The 16,496-nt window shown below is 32.6% G+C and overlaps 1 protein-coding gene and 1 pseudogene across 1 annotated transcript in view; both read left to right on the plus strand.

The window, feature by feature from the left end:
• Positions 1-2,633: 2,633 nt before the first annotated feature.
• On the plus strand, positions 2,634-7,976 carry LOC141666108 (uncharacterized; annotated as a pseudogene).
• Positions 7,977-8,752: 776 nt separating this feature from the next.
• LOC141664170 (uncharacterized) overlaps positions 8,753-16,496 on the plus strand; it is a 29,436-nt gene continuing 21,692 nt past the window's right edge. Inside the window, exons 1-5 of the mRNA XM_074470060.1 lie at positions 8,753-8,871; positions 9,273-9,439; positions 9,527-9,653; positions 9,788-10,087; positions 10,991-11,089. Coding sequence (XP_074326161.1) covers positions 9,276-9,439; positions 9,527-9,653; positions 9,788-10,087; positions 10,991-11,089 — 690 coding nt within the window. The 5' untranslated portion in view covers positions 8,753-8,871; positions 9,273-9,275. The remainder of the gene's footprint in view (positions 8,872-9,272; positions 9,440-9,526; positions 9,654-9,787; positions 10,088-10,990; positions 11,090-16,496) is intronic.

Consider the following 16,496-nt stretch of genomic DNA (forward strand, 5'->3'; position numbering starts at 1 on the left):
ATAATTTTCACCAAAGAGCATCAAATATCGAGTAATTTGGAAATATAAATATAATGAAAATTTAGGAATTGGTGAGCAATTGGTGGGTCATTTCAAATCTCTTGAAAAGAGGATGAAGTGAAAGTTTGAGAGTACAGGCGGATAAAATCTTCTCTCATAGGAAGAATTGGAAAAGAGGACAAATAAAATTGGGGTGACATCATTCCACAATCAAAGATCTAGAAGTGGTCATAAATTCTGTGAGAGAAGAAGAAACAACCCTCAAACGGAGTTGATAAAGGTCATCAATAATAACAAAATAAGGATTAGGGAACCAACAAGAGTGTCACCATGACTTATGATAGTAGTACGATGAAATTTTTTATTTGTAATATATATGGCCACTATGTAGCAAAGCGCGGGAAACCGCGACTTGAAAATGAAAAAAGTAAGGAGCTTGAGTCTAACCTCAACCAATTCGAGGATGATGAACCCACTTTGTTGTTGACTAGATGTGATCAAAACGGAGGTGACATTGTATCATTAAATAAAGAAGGTGGTTCCAAGTTTTGTCCACAAGGGAGACATCGAGTCACACACAAATATATGAAATTTGGATAATACCACCAGCAATTACATTATTGGGCGTCATGAAAAATTCAGTGAATTAAATGAGAACGGTATTGAAAAGGTTCATTTTGGTGATGTGTCTACACTCAATATTGATGGAAAATGTACAATCAGATTCAAGTGTAAAAATGGAGATTAACATACACTTAGAGAAGTATATTGCGGTCCAATGATGTGCAACAACATTATAACTTTGGGAAATTATCAAATGATGGCAGCAAGGTGGTGCTAACGAGTGGTGCTAACGAGAGATTACTTATTGGTTTATGATGATTGAGGTAAATTGTTAATATAGGTGCTGAGGTCAGGAAATACATTGTACAAAAGAATCATTAAAAAATACAATTATGTGTTTGTTGTCAAAGGAAGACGAGCTAACATGGATTTGGCACTCAAAATTAGGTAGTGTGAATTTTAAAGTTTTGCACACAATGTCAAATAAAGGAATGACACGAGGTCTACCAAAACTTTTCCAGCCGAAGGCGAACTGCACTAGTTAGTTTTGTCAAAACAAGTGAAAAAATCATTCACATACATTCAAGATTTATGGAAGAAAAGAAGCTAGAACTGGTACATGATGATCTATGTGATATTATAGGGATATGTTTTTTTATGGTCGATGATTACAATCATGCAATATGGGTTTTTAATTAAAAACTCACGATCATGCACTAGAAGTGCGCACTTGATGAAAAGGAATAAAATGATATAATTAAAATATTAAGGTCAGACATGTATGGGGAGTTCACAACGAAGGACATTGAAGTTTTTATACAGAAGCTAGTATAAAGGGGCATTTGACTACACCCTAAACTCCACAACAAAATGGGGCCATAGAAAGGCTAAACATGATGGTAATCTCAATGACTAGGACACTACAAAAAAATAAAATTTTAGTGACGGAATTTAATGACAGAAAGAATTCTGTTGCCCATTGCTAACGAATTACTATCCGGCCCAAGAGTCAAAGAATTTGTAATGATCTAATGACAGTCTCATGATGGAATATTAGTAACGAAAAATTTCGGTTAGTAAAATTTGGCGCCAAAAAATAACTGGCGATTTAGTGACGATAATGTGACGAAATATTAAGAACGAAATTCATTTGTTACTAAAATTTGGAGCCAAAAAAACCCGCCAAATTTAGTGACATATTAGAAACACTTTATTAACAAAGGAATTCTAACTGCTCCTTATTAGAATATTGACCAATTAACAACACACTACTATCAACTTCGTTACTAAGGCTTGAAATTTTTTGGCTGATGTGGGATAACTTCCTCGGTGAAATTTTCATTTTTGTTAATACTTTCGCTTTCATCTCATGACGTAAATGCACCGACCTCTCACTTGAGAGTTAAGGCTGATAACTAATTATAAAAAGAATCCTTAAAAAACCAAGAAATAATAAATGACAACATTCAATTACCTCTATCCTCCCAATCACAATTAAAAATTTTACAAACTACTTAATGATTTTATGATTTTCAATCTTTCAACTTCAAAATGAAAATGTCCAATACTATGTCAAATCTTTGCAATGACAAAGTACATATAATTTTCTCTTCCTATGTGCGTGGTTAGTGGTTTAATAGTAAATAATGAATTAAGAAATCAAGGAAATTTTATTTTATAATAAATTTTCGATCCTTCTAACTAACTGGTGCATTTCTGATTCCTCACCAAATTGATAGTTAGCTTACATGGTTGGTAATCCCTTAACAAATTTTAGTATGATTGTTTTTATTTTTTATTTTCTGTTTATTTTTTAATATGTTAAATTTTAGTAACTATTACGTTGGCTACTTATGATGTGATTTTTAACTGTTTATTTTGTTAGGATAGGGTATAATTTGAATACTGGAAAATTTTAAATAATGAAAGATTATTTTACCTTATCTTATCCTAAAATTATAACAAATTTTCCCAAAAAATGTGTTAAACATTAACATTATCTTTTAGTTGTAACAAATTCTGTTTTTAAAAAAAGTTGAATGTAAACGTTATCTACAGCCACTATAAATATGAGACTAGTCAGGTGATTAATTTACATTCCTAAAATCAATTTCTAGTATAGCTTTCGTTTAAAGGAGAAGGGTAGACAACTTGTAATTTGCAATGTTCTTACTTGCTTCAGGTGTATCTTTATGGATTTAGCTGTATTTGGTGGAGCAAAATTGTGTAGAAAGAGTAACCAAACAGTAGTTGAGGTGCAGCAAATTCGTGTAGCAGAGAAGAGTTGGGGGCGCAAAGATCAGGTGCACACCACTAAGAAGGTGCACACAATCATGCGTACATTAATATATATTTATAATAATGACTTGAGTGTGTTTATAGTTTTATTTAGATTTTTTAATATAATATACTGTTGATTTATTATAGCACTGCCTGTATTTGTATTATTGTTAAAATATATTGTGTATAATAGATTGTCTATAGTTTTAATGTACTTTTTTTGGCTTACTAATATTTATTCATTTACAAATTTTAGTTTACGAGTCTACAAATTTAATATTTTGTCATATTACAAATTTAAATATTCATGGGAAAGTACGTGTATTTAATGAAATTCGATTAGTATAATCATTATTTTCAGTGAAAAACTAAAAATGTTGTTATAAATTATAATAGGAATGAAGAAGTATTAATTTTCCTGTCATACGAAAATATGATAAGTAATGTTAAAAATAAAAATATGTATGCTTTCAAAATAAAAATAAAAATATGTAAAATATAATAATACCAGAAGTTATTAGTAATATATTATGTCAGGCAAATAAACTCATGTAGCCTCCTAAATAGCTCACCACGTTCACGTAGTGTAATTGAGTGATCCACCTTGTAGTTTTACTTCTTAAGGTAATATTTAAGGTAAAATTATTTCATAAATATACTTAAGTTGAATATTCTAAGATAGTTTTGAACATCAACTTCATTATTAATTAACATAATTTTATATTTTAAAATACATATTGGATGTCAAGTGAGAATGAAGAATTATATATATATATATATATATATATATATATTATTCAGTAGTTCAAATTATTTGATTTTTCATCAATATATTAATACAAATTACAAACTAAATCATTACATATTAAAGATTCGTAGAAATACAGTATAACCCCATAAGGTAGGATCTTGATTGTAATAATTAAGTTTGACATAAGATATTAATGCCAAGAATTAGACACCGTTAACTCTCCAATTAAACTAATTTATGATTAAATTTAATTGAAAATAAAAATAAAGTAGAGTTAGTGATGATTTATGTGTGATATTTTATATATTATATGTGATGTAAATTATGCATTAATATTTTTTTATATTATTTACTTGTTTTATTTTCATTTGAGAATTATCTAAAATTTATAATATAAAGTAGAAATATCTTAGCTTGACTAAGTACTTAAACTAATATAGGACAAGAGTGTAAATCTTATTCTTTAGCAAAGTTATTGATGATTTACTCTAATTTAATTATTTATTTTATGTGTGATATTTTATATACTATATGTGATGTAAATTACATATTAATATTTTTTCATATTATTTACTTGTTTCATTTTCATTCAAGAATTATCTAAAATTTATAATATAAAAGTAGAAATATCGTATCTTAACTAAATACTTAAACTAATATAGGACAAAAGTGTAAATCCTATTTTTATCAAATCAACTAGGCAACTTTTGTTAAATTTTGTATTTAATTTATCAGTTGTAGAATATTTAAAAGTTATGGGCTTGATAATTTTTATTTTTCAGGAATTAATACTACAAATATGAATGCTGAGCGAAGTTGGATGTATCAAAGAACCGATAATCAAGGATATTTAACTCCTCCATTTACGGCTCGACTCGAAAAATTTATCGAGTACGTAAAAGCTCAACCATCATTCATGGGTGGAACAAGTATACAATGTCCATGTTTCAATTGTGCGAATCGCAAATTCTGGGATGCGGATAAAGTGGAGTTGCATTTGTTAAGAAAGGGATTCGTGAAAAATTATTATGTGTGGGATAGACATGGCGAGCCATACGTTGTAAGAGAAAATGCTGGAGAATCTTCTAATAATCATTCCAATGTTTCAGGAGAAAATATCAACCCCATGTATAATATGGTGATGGATGCAGCTGGTCCAAATTTTGATCTGCCTCATTCTGAAGAGATACCCAATTCTGAAGCACAAAAAATATACAACATGTTGCAATCCTCCGAACGAGAGTTGTACGATGGTTGTGAAACTTCTCAGTTATCTGCCATAGCTCGAATGCTAAGTTTGAAATCGGAACATAATTGGTCAGAGGCATGTTATAATCAAACATCACAATTTTTTAAAGAGATCTTACCAAAAGAAAATTCTTTCTTGGAGAGCTTTTATAGCACGAAGAAACATATGGAAGGATTAGGTCTTCCCTCCACACATATCGATTGTTGTGTTAATGGGTGTATGATTTTTTTGGGTGAAGACAAAGACATGGAGTTGTGCAAATTTTGCTCGCAGTTGAGATACAAAGTTAGAGTCAACAGGTCTACTAAAGAGAAAACAAAAGTAGCTGTCAAAAAAATGATATATTTTCCATTGGCGCCGAGACTGCAAAGGTTATATGCATCACCTGCGACTGCAACCAATATGAGATGGCATGCCGAGCATTATCAAGAAGACAATGTGATGCGCCATTGTTCTGACTCGGAGGAATGGAAGCAATTTAATAGAGAACACCCATCATTTTCCTCTGAGATAAGAAATGTTAGACTCGGGCTTTCTGCTGATGGGTTTCAACCATTTGGTCAGACTGGTAGTCAGTATTCTTATTGGCCAATTATAGTGACTCCTTATAATTTGCCTCTATGGATGTGTTCAAAAGAACCATACATGTTTTTGTCTGTACTTGTGCCTGGACCAAAAAATCCAAAGCAAAAGATTGATGTTTTCCTGCAAGCTTTGATTGCTGAACTGAATATGTTGTGGAATGTTGGAGTTGAGATATGGGATGTTTCTTTGAAACAAAATTTTCAAATGCGAGCTGCTTTAATGTGGACTATCAACGATTTTCCTACTTATTCAATGTTATCTGGATGGAAAACTGCCGGTCATTTAGCTTGTCCTCATTGTGCCCATGATCATGATTCTTATAATCTTTCGTACGGCGGGAAGCCAACATGGTTTGATAATCATCGAAAGTTTCTACCTCCTGATCATTCATTTCGTAAAAATAAGAACTGGTTTACAAACGGAAAAATAGTGAATGAACTTGCTCCACCGGTTCGAAGAGGTGAAGATGTATTTCAACAAATCGAGTCTCTTGGATTGATGAAAGTTACTGAATTGGGAAGTGATGAACATAATGCCAAAGTCATCAAAACTTACAATTGTGGATGGAAAAAATGAAGCATCTTTTGGGATTTGCCTTATTGGAGGACATTATCCATTAGACACAATCTTGATGTTATGCATATCGAGAAAAATATCTTTGAAAATATTTTCAACACTATAATGGCGATCGAAGGAAAAACCAAAGACAACAGTAAGGCACGAGATGATATTGCAATGATTTGTCAAAGGCCAGAGTTAGCTTATGATGAATTGACACAAAAATATCCGAAAGCATGCTACAGCTTAGATAAGAAAAGTAAAGAAAAAGTGTGCCAATGGTTGAAAGATTTGAAATTTCCAGATGAATATGTATCAAATATGGGGCGCTGTATCGGCATGAGAAAATATAAGTTATTTGGAATGAAAAGTCATGACTGTCACGTGTTTATGCAACGACTTCTTCCTATTGCATTTCGTGAATTTCTTCCGAATAACGTCTGGGAAGCTGTGACAGAGTTAAGTCTTTTTTTTGAGATCTCACTTCAGCTTCTTTGAAAGTTAGTGATATGCATAGACTTGAAGAACAGATTCACGGTTATACTTTGCAAGTTGGAGCGCATATTTCCACCATCACTTTTTGACTCAATGGAACATCTTCTAGTTCATTTACCATACGAAGCACGTATCGCAGGACCTATACAATATCGGTGGATGTACCCTTTTGAAAGGTTCTTGCGCCACTTGAAAAAAAATGTAAAGAATAAAGCTCGAGTGGAGGGATCTATATGCAATGCTTTCCTGGTTGAAGAAGCTTCGACTTTTTATTCATACTACTTTGAACAACATGTTCAGACAAAATACAGAAAAGTCCCTCGAAGTGATTCTGGTAGAGGTGGGGAAAGCCTGCCGGAAAATATTTCGATATTTTCTCATCCTGGACGAGTATATGGGAGCGCTAAAATTCTTTATCTTGATGATCGTGAATACATGACAGCAAATAATTATATATTATTTAACTGTACAGAGGTTACTCCATACATGGAGTAAGTGATCATTTCATTGAAATTATAAGTATATAATAATAATTTTTTGAACTTAATCAGTATTAACTAATTACTTTTTAATTTATGTTTTTTGTGCTTGTAAACAGGGTATTCATAGGCAGACTTCGAGAAGAAAATCCAAGCATTAATAGTTCTGAGATTGATAAGTGCTTAGAGCGTGACTTCGCCTCGTGGTTCAAGAAATATGTAAGTTTGACATAGATTCTAATATTTGAATAGTTTTTATTATTAAAATTATATTTAATTTTGATCACTATTATTTCAGGCTCTAAATACATCATTGGTTCCAAATAAATTTATTCGAGATCTTGCATCTGGGCCTCTTCGTTCAGTTAAATCAGTACCAATGTACTATGTAAATGGGTACAAATTTCATACGCGCAAATATGGGGCCAACAAGGCAACATTTAACAGCAGAGTATGTATTAAAGGATCAAATTATAGCGACATTTCTAATGATTATTTTGGAGTAATAGAAGAGATATTGTTCGTCGAGTATCCTCGTCTTCCGATAAAAAGAACCGTGTTGTTTAAGTGTGATTGGTTTGATCCAACAACTAATGGAACTAAGGTTCATCAACGCTATAATATAGTTGAAGTCAATCAGAAAAAAAGGTTGAGTTTATATGAACCATTCATTCTGGAAATGCAGGCAATGCAGGTTTATTTTTGTAACTATCCAAGTCATAAATGGGACAAGAGAGATTGGTTGGTCGTATGTAAAGTCAAGGCTCGCGGGCATATTGAAGTATCTGAAATGCCACAATCATATCAAGATGCTTTTCAAAATGACATGACAGGATATTTAAATATGATTACTATTGAAGATATTCCAACACATCTAAATGATGAAGACGATGATGGAGTCGATTTAGATGAAGATGAAATATCCACGGAAGAGGAAATGTTGATTGAATCGGAAGAAGAGGAATCAAGACAATTAAGTGATAATGATGATAATGAGATTGATTCTGATGAATAAATCAAATTAGTTTGACTTTTTAAATTATTTGTATTATTTTTTTGCAATTGCACAATTGTTGTTACTATTTATATTTGAAGTATAGATTACTGTTAGAGGAATAATAAAAAATAATAGAAAAAGTGACCGCGTATATTTAAAACATGACACCATTTTATTTAAAAACAAAAAATAAAAACACCATTTCTATTATACTTTAATGTGTGAGTTTGAGTACCACCTTCTCTGCTGTACCATGATCTAGAAAGCATTTCACCATTTCTATTATACTTTAATGTGTGAGTTTGAGTACCACCTTCTCTGCTGTACCATGATCTAGAAAGCATGTCGGGTGCTTGTGTTTAGCTTGTAAGTGAGTTTGCAAAAAACGGGGGGTCATTAATAAAAATATAGCTTCCTTTCAACCTAACTAGCTCCTTAAAGGACCCAATTGAATTTGTACTAAATTTTTTAGATTTGAATAAAATGTATCAAGAAAATTTTCTATTATGATTAGCTTTCCAAAATTTTACCCTTTATATTCTATTTTATTTCTGATATTTTAATTATATACTTTAATTGATATCCAGTATAAATATTTTTATATATGTATTTAGACATATATTTTTTTAATGAAGAAATTATATGACTAAATTGATAGGCCGGGACATAATATTTTTAATTAAAAAGATTGGCCGGGTAGAAAAAAATAGGCTAAAAAAATTGGCGGGGTGTGATAAAAAGAAATGGGCGGGCCGAAAGCAAGAAAGAAGTGGAAGCAAGAGTGGAATATTTTCTTTATAAGCATTACATCGTTATTTTCTTAATTCCACTACTCTCTTCCACACAAAAGCAGCCAATTTTATCTCCAGGTGTTATCTCTCGTCTGATTGTTTATATTATCTTTGTATTTGAGGTGCATATTTATTTTTGTATCTGGAATTTTCATTTGAGTGCTTGTTCTGTTCTTTGATATAAGTTTCTTGAAAGGAGTTTGCTTTGTGTTTTTCTTAAAACTTTTTGCTTGTTTGAAATCCTCTGATTAATTGATGTTAACTTGATTTAGGGTGAAGGGGAAGAAATGAGAATTTATGGAGGTTTTAAAATAATCAATTAAAGGACGTAATTCAAACAAGTTCAATAGCATGTACTATTTTTCATTTTTTTAGATTGTCCTGTTTCTGGGTATACAAAGCTAGACATGCTAAAATGTGTAATTATGTACTAATTAGTTTAATTATAATTACAAAGTTTTTGCAAATGAAATATGTATATATAGATTGATTCTTATATCTCTTATGGTGTCAATACATGTAGAAAATGAGAAGGATCCAGGATGGCTCAAGTACTCACCGGGAACAATCACCCGGGTTCGACCCGCCAAATAATCTGAATGAATCTTCAACTATTATCAATAAAAATGTATGGGAAATTGGCACTACACATACTGACGGACCTATACGTGTTGACGTGATTGATAAAGTGTAAGTTTTGTCTGTTAAGTACACTAACATATCAATGACATGTAAGTTTCCCATTATGATATATTTGTATACAAATATAAATTTCAGGTTGGAACCCTCAAACACATGCTCCCATAAGATCACTAACATTATCTATGAGAGACTTGAACCGACGGGATTTAATTGGAAGGCAGTTAGTAAGGAAACTAAAGCTTTTTACTTTGAGGAGTTCAAGGTAATTATACTTAATATAGCTTTACAAGTCGCTCGGTTGGTATGTGTAGTTTTCTCAAAAGTTAATATTTGATTTTTTCCCTAGATACGGATGCTCTCTTTATTGAAAAATGATGTTAGTATTTGATTTTGTAGAAGTACTTCATATGGAAACCGGAACTGTCGGACAATGTGGTTCAAGATGCTTGGCTGCAAAATGCTAGAACTCGCTACTCAAATCTATGTAGTACGGCACATGGTCGATGGGAAAAAAACAAACCCAGAAATAACAGAATTGGGCTAGCTGTTTGGGAGAGCTGGGTCCAGCACTGGAACACCCCGGAGTTCATGAAAAAATCTAATATTCAGAAAGGCAATCGTAATAGCGGGGTTGATGGACATCCTTCCACACACACAGGTGGCTCTCGCTCTCATAAGACACACGCAGCTGACTTGGTAATGTTTTTTGAACTAGTTCCTGTTAGCAGTTTAATGATTATATATTTAGAGAATTAGCCTACAAAATGTCCTGAATGTGTTATTAAGTGTTTAACATGTTTGACGCATTCACTTGAAACGAACTAGAGTTGTGGACATGCTTGAAATAGAGGGGAAAAATACAGGTTGTTAGTGTCTATATTATGAATGCATGTTCTCATCATTGGCGTTAGTGTCTGTATTCTACCATAAATTCTATAATCTGTTTCAAGCAGAAGTAGTAGGTCTATCTCGTATAACAATTTTGAATAAAGTGCATGTCCCCTGCCTATCTCATATGCATAATCTGCCTATTTCATATTTATATATATAGGTTTCAAGTTCTTATGCTTAAATGAGGTTCTATAAATGTTTACTATATGATCATTATGGCTCAGAAAAATGTATAGCAGTAGAAAAGAAAAAGATAGCCGTGATATATTTTACATGGTAAATGGCACTATCACTGAACTAGGTTTTTATCAAGATGGTAATGCTACAATATTACTTATTATAGACAATATTGGATGCTAAGCTGGAATTCTGTAGAAGTTAAAGTCGGTACTACTCAGATCTCCAACCAACAGTGCAGGCACGGGGACTGCGCGATGCGGAGTGCATTACCAACCTGTTAAATAAACAAGGATCATATATTTTTCAGAGCGTAGTTTTGTTTATTGCAGTATCTCAATTTTACTTGTAAATAACAATATTAGATATTACAACCAAATGGGATATGCTTCTATTCTTTTTCCAAGTGGCTATGCTTAACTTTTACTAGCAAGTCAGAAAGAGTATGTGCTAAATGTTTTTAAGTACATGTATTTATAATAATTCTTAAATTGTTTATTATACTTCTGCGGAAATATATTTGTTTTACAGGCAAAAGAATTAAAAAGAAAGCCGCATCCTCGCCAGGTCTTCAAACGTACTCATTTCAAGCATGGCAAATGGGTCGACAAGGAAAGCGAATTGATAAATGTAAGTACTATCATAATTCATTTATAGTATGAACGTGTTTAGAAACAATGCTCTAGAGTTTGTGTTTTGAGTATAGTTTTCGGCCTGCTAAATATATTATATACTTTTCACTACAAGGAAAACAAGCTTCAACAACGGTTTATGTCCGTTGTCTGATACCCTATTTTTCCGTTGACTATTGAGCCGCCGTCTGTTAGTTGGATCAGACAACGGCTAAAAAACATTGTCTGAGATTATACAGACAATGATTATGGATTAAGCCCGTTGTATTACATCCAGAAAAGACAACGTTTTTTGCTTGTTTTCGTCGTAACAAGCGACATTACTCAGGGGTTCTCACAAACTCAGAAAACCGTTGTGTAAGGTATAACATTAAAACCAATCCTACAACACTTATTGTTGTATAAACGTTGTTGTGTATTCAGATAGACAACAAAAATGAAATTGAGCTCGTAGAACTCTTGTAATAAATTTCTACACACAACAATTTTGGATTTTAATGTATGGCATGATCAGATACATACAACTGTTTATTTGTCCAAATGTATTGCATGAATACCTTTGATACAATATCTTAATATTATATAGACAATGGTTTACTAGTGTTGTGAGAGTTAATTTTGCACCGAAGTTTTGTGTTCGAAAGCATTGTTTTAGTATTAAAGACATGATATTTTAATGAAGCTTGGTTCTTAAAAGTGTTGTCTTACACAAAATATAACAAGTAATCAAATGAAATTAACTTTGCAAATCTAAAAAAAAGTTCTAAAGTTAATCTGTGATCGGAAATCACAACAACATAGTTATACAAAAGCTAAAAGCATATTGATATCACTGCTTTCATGAGTGTAAGATTTCTACTACAAATTAAAGAAAATATAGAGTCTACAAGGATTTGATGTTGGCTACTCAGAGCTCACTTGGCCTTTTCAGCTTCTCTTCACGTCTTCCGCAAGAGCTATGTTGTCCTTCCAATATCATCACAGCATGTGATAGGCAATTTCCCAATCTGGAGAAAACAAACAATCTTCAAAATAAATCGACAACCACTCTTAAGTTAATATTCTTTTCCTTCCTACATTATAAGAAAAACAAAGAACTGGATCTCTTAATATAAAGTGAAATCAAACCAAGACATAATAGAAAATAAACAAATGCCCATAGTGTCACCTGGCTCACTTCCATGAAGAGACTGTCAATGTCCTGCTTTCTAAAGATACCACCTTTCCTCGCAGTTGATCTTGGTGAAGATTGGGAGGTCCTGCTTGTAACATCTTCATCTTTTCCTCTTTTGTCAACCTCCTTTTTCAAATCATCTATCCCGACAATCTGTAGAGAAAGTCGAAGTACACATAAAATTCACTTAAAATAAGATTGACAAACTACATGCTAGATTCTCAAAATTTCCAAATAAAAGGAGTCCACAAACATATACAAAAGGCAATTTTTAAACCAGGGCACATAGATTTGTAAAGTAATCCATAATTATGCTTCTTTTTTCGTAAATAGTTCAGCTGCTTTGTAGCTAGCTGATTACCTAAAAATAGTTTCAAAAACCCTTAAACACGGCTCTACAAACTGTTTTCTGGAAACTAGCAATGGTTGCTATAATTTCTCGTAACTGTTAGCATAGAAGTCATTAGTTCAGTCACTAACCAAACAGCAGTCTAGTCAGTGATTGAATGCAGTTTGAGTCCAATGTCTAGTTCTTGATATCTTGGTTAATCTATGCATGTATATAAAACAAAATGATTCACGCTTACTTACCTTCATAATGTAATCCACAACTAGACCTGTTCTCTGGTCTCCCAATGCAATTGACTAGAAGAAATAATACAGTGGTGTCACCGTGTCAGAGAAATCGTATATACTTAAACAAGAAACTACAGAAATAATACAGTGGTGTCACCATTCACTGATTCTCCGTTTCATAACCGCCTGAAAATTTAACCAAAAATCAAAGGGTGACCACAAATATTTTGGTAATGTGGAAATTTAATTAAAAGGTAAATGAATAACATACAATCTCTTCAACAATCTCTTTAACTTTAGGATCCTTATAGTTTCCATCTTTATCCTGTCACGCACGAACCCAGGTAGCTGACCGATCTATCTCCATTTGAGGATTGCTTTGCGACTCCATGAATAACCATGTTCGAGATATCAAAATTAAGAAACATCAACCCGTTTGAATATGACTCTTGTAAAAAATCAAAGAGTGTATATTACTAACCATTTCTTGTTCAAGGTTAGCATAACCCTTGCAAGAGATGCAGTGAGGGTATTCATTCAGCTCCCTTCTTTTTTCTGCGTAGTGTGGATCTTTTTTTCACATAACAGATAGTTACAAAATTAGCAACAAAGCCTAATGTAACTTGTAAGAACTTTAAAAACAAATAAAGTCAAAAACTCACAATAAACTCAATAGAGAGATGATCAGAAATAAACATATCCCAATGTGCTTTCTCTATATATGAGTAGTCAGCTGGAGGAGACTCCAACAACTCAAGTTGATCCCGGTAAGGAAGGATGTATTCAGTTGTTAATCGACTTTTAAACTCCCTCCACTTCTGGCACACTGACTTCAACACCATCTTCCTTGCTGTTAGCGGCACATCAAATGCCATCTACATTCTTAAGAATTGTTACTTAAGTGCAAGTTAGGTGGTAGGCAACAATGTGTACTTAAGTACTAGTAAGGGCAATTAATGTTACCTGCACACAATCCTATATTTTATTCTTTCTTTCTTTTGAAATACGTATCCATGAATCATACCATACTGCGACTTTAATTCTTGCAAGAACTCCGATGTAAGACTGCATTTCAGTTCCCGCATCACCGTAGGGCTCACCCTTTGCATTGAAAGGCACCGGGAGCTTGATGCCCAGGATCTTACGTCGTACAATCCTATGCATTGTCATAGCTCCGTGTTTCAAGAGTTTAAGTCCCTCTTTTTTCTCAGCCACTGCTTGACTCCCATGTTTCCTTTTCTTGGATATTTGATTTTGTAAATTGCTGGAAATGGCCTTCCCTTTAACAGACACAAGGGATGAATTACTTTGAGAGGGCTGCACTGGTGTTTCGGTCATTGAGGCTGACTTGTTCTTCTTTAATGCCTTTAAAAGGGCAGAGTCAGTACGAGCAGAGGCATATTTTGTTTTCCTTGAATCCATGATAAATCTACACACAAACAGAGAAAGAAACATAAATCTCAACCAAAGTCACATAAATCATAGTCACAAACAAAGAAACACAGTCACAAACAAAGAAACATAGTCACAAACTCAATCAAAAATCACATAAATCTCACACAAACAAAGTCAAAAACTCACTCAAATATCAAATAAATCTCAGACAAAGTCCAAAACTCACACAAATATCACATAAATCATACACAAAGTCCAAAATCTCACACAAAGTCCAAAACTCAAAAAAATCACAGTGACATACTATCAAACCCTTGGTATGCATAAATCACTATACATATATATCTTACACAACAATGGCATAAACTAAAATACAAAGTCCAAAACTCACACAAAAATCACAATCACATATTATCAAACACTTGGTAGGCATAAATCACTATGCATATATATCTTACCCAATAATTACATAAACTAAAACACAGGGAAAAACAATAATAAACACACTAATAAACACACTAATTCTTGTATAACATAAAAAGATAAATCAAGCAAGAGACGAGGAGGGAGGGAGAGAGAAGGGGTGAGAGAGACAGAGAGGGAGGAAGAGAGATCGAGAGAGAAAGAGAAAGAGGGGAGTGTGTGAGAGAAAGAGGAGGGAGAGAGACTGTGTGTGCGAGAGAGAGAGAGAAGAGAATACAAAGTCCAAAACTCACACAAAAATCACAATCACATATTATCAAACACTTGGTAGGCATAAATCACTATGCATATATATCTTACCCAATAATTACATAAACTAAAACACAGGAAAAAACAATAATAAACACACTAATAAACACACCAATGCATGTATAACATAAAAAGATAAATCAAGCAAGAGACGAGGAGGGAGGAGAGAGAAGGGGTGAGAGAGACAGAGAGGGAGGAAGAGGGAGATCGAGAGAGAGAAAGAGAAGAGGGGGAGTGTTGAGAGAAAGAGGAGGGAGAGAGACTGTGTGTGCGAGAGAGAGAGAGAGAGAGAGAGAGAGAGAGAGAGAGAGAGAGAGAGAGAGAGAGAGAGAGAGAGAGAGAGAGAGGAGAGAGAGAGAGAGAGAGAGAGAGAGAGAGAGACTGTGTGTGCGAGAGAGAGACTGTGTGTGCGAGAGAGAGAGACCTGTCTCCGCCCGAAGATGAGAGCTCCGATTGAAAAGAGAGGGAAATGAAAATTGTGATTGAGAAATGAAAGAGGGAAAGTAAACCTAAGCAAACTTAACCAGTACTAAATTAATATTCTATTATAATATTTTTAATAATCTATTATAATATTTAAATAAAACATATATTTAGTAATTTATATATTCGAGTATAATAATTTGAATTATACATATATGTATATTTTTCATAATGATAAAAAAATGTAAAAAATTGTTATACTAACTTTTATATTGAACCAAAATGTATTGATAAAAATAATTAATTTGTTTAATTTAATTTAATAATATTTATTATTAAAAATTAAATTTCGTTCATATCGTTGTTATCGACTAAATTAAATTAAATTAAATTCAAATTGATTTAATTAAACCTTCTATGTGTAAAGAAATATTGTTCTTATCAATTAAATTAAATTCGTTATTATTATAAATAAAATATCACTGAGTACAAATCTTAAATCCTAAACCCTAACACGTGATACGGATTTTACATTACCAATGTATTATTCTAATCCTGACATGCAAAATGAATTCAAGTTTTTAATAATTTTTCTTATGACTAAAATCGATATCAGCTTAACATCCGTAACGGTTTGATCGTCGAAAAAGTCAGGTTAAAAAAATTAATCCTGTAAATTGGGAACGAGTCTCGTTGTCGCGAGGGGTACGTTACTAGAGGTTTCTAATCTTGAAAGTCAAAATAATTGCAATATATCTCAATACAGTTGGATCTTCGAAAATATCATTTAAAAAAATTACCATGTTGATAGGAAAATATCTCAATAATTTTTTCTTATGACTAAAATCGATATATCTTAACATCCGTACGGTTGGATCGTCGAAAAATCATTTTAAAAAATTAATCCTGTAAATCGGGAACGAGTCTCGTTGTCGGGAGGGGTACTTTTACTAGATTTTTCTAATCCTGACATGCAAAATGAATTTCAAATTTTTTAATAATTTTTTCTTATGACTAAAATCGATATATCTTAACATCCGTATGGTTGGATCTTCGAAAAATCATTTTAAAAAATTAATCCTGTAAATTGGGAACGAGTCTCGTT

This window comes from Apium graveolens, chromosome 6 (assembly GCF_009905375.1).
Source record: "Apium graveolens cultivar Ventura chromosome 6, ASM990537v1, whole genome shotgun sequence".
Classification (NCBI taxonomy): Eukaryota; Viridiplantae; Streptophyta; class Magnoliopsida; order Apiales; family Apiaceae; genus Apium; species Apium graveolens.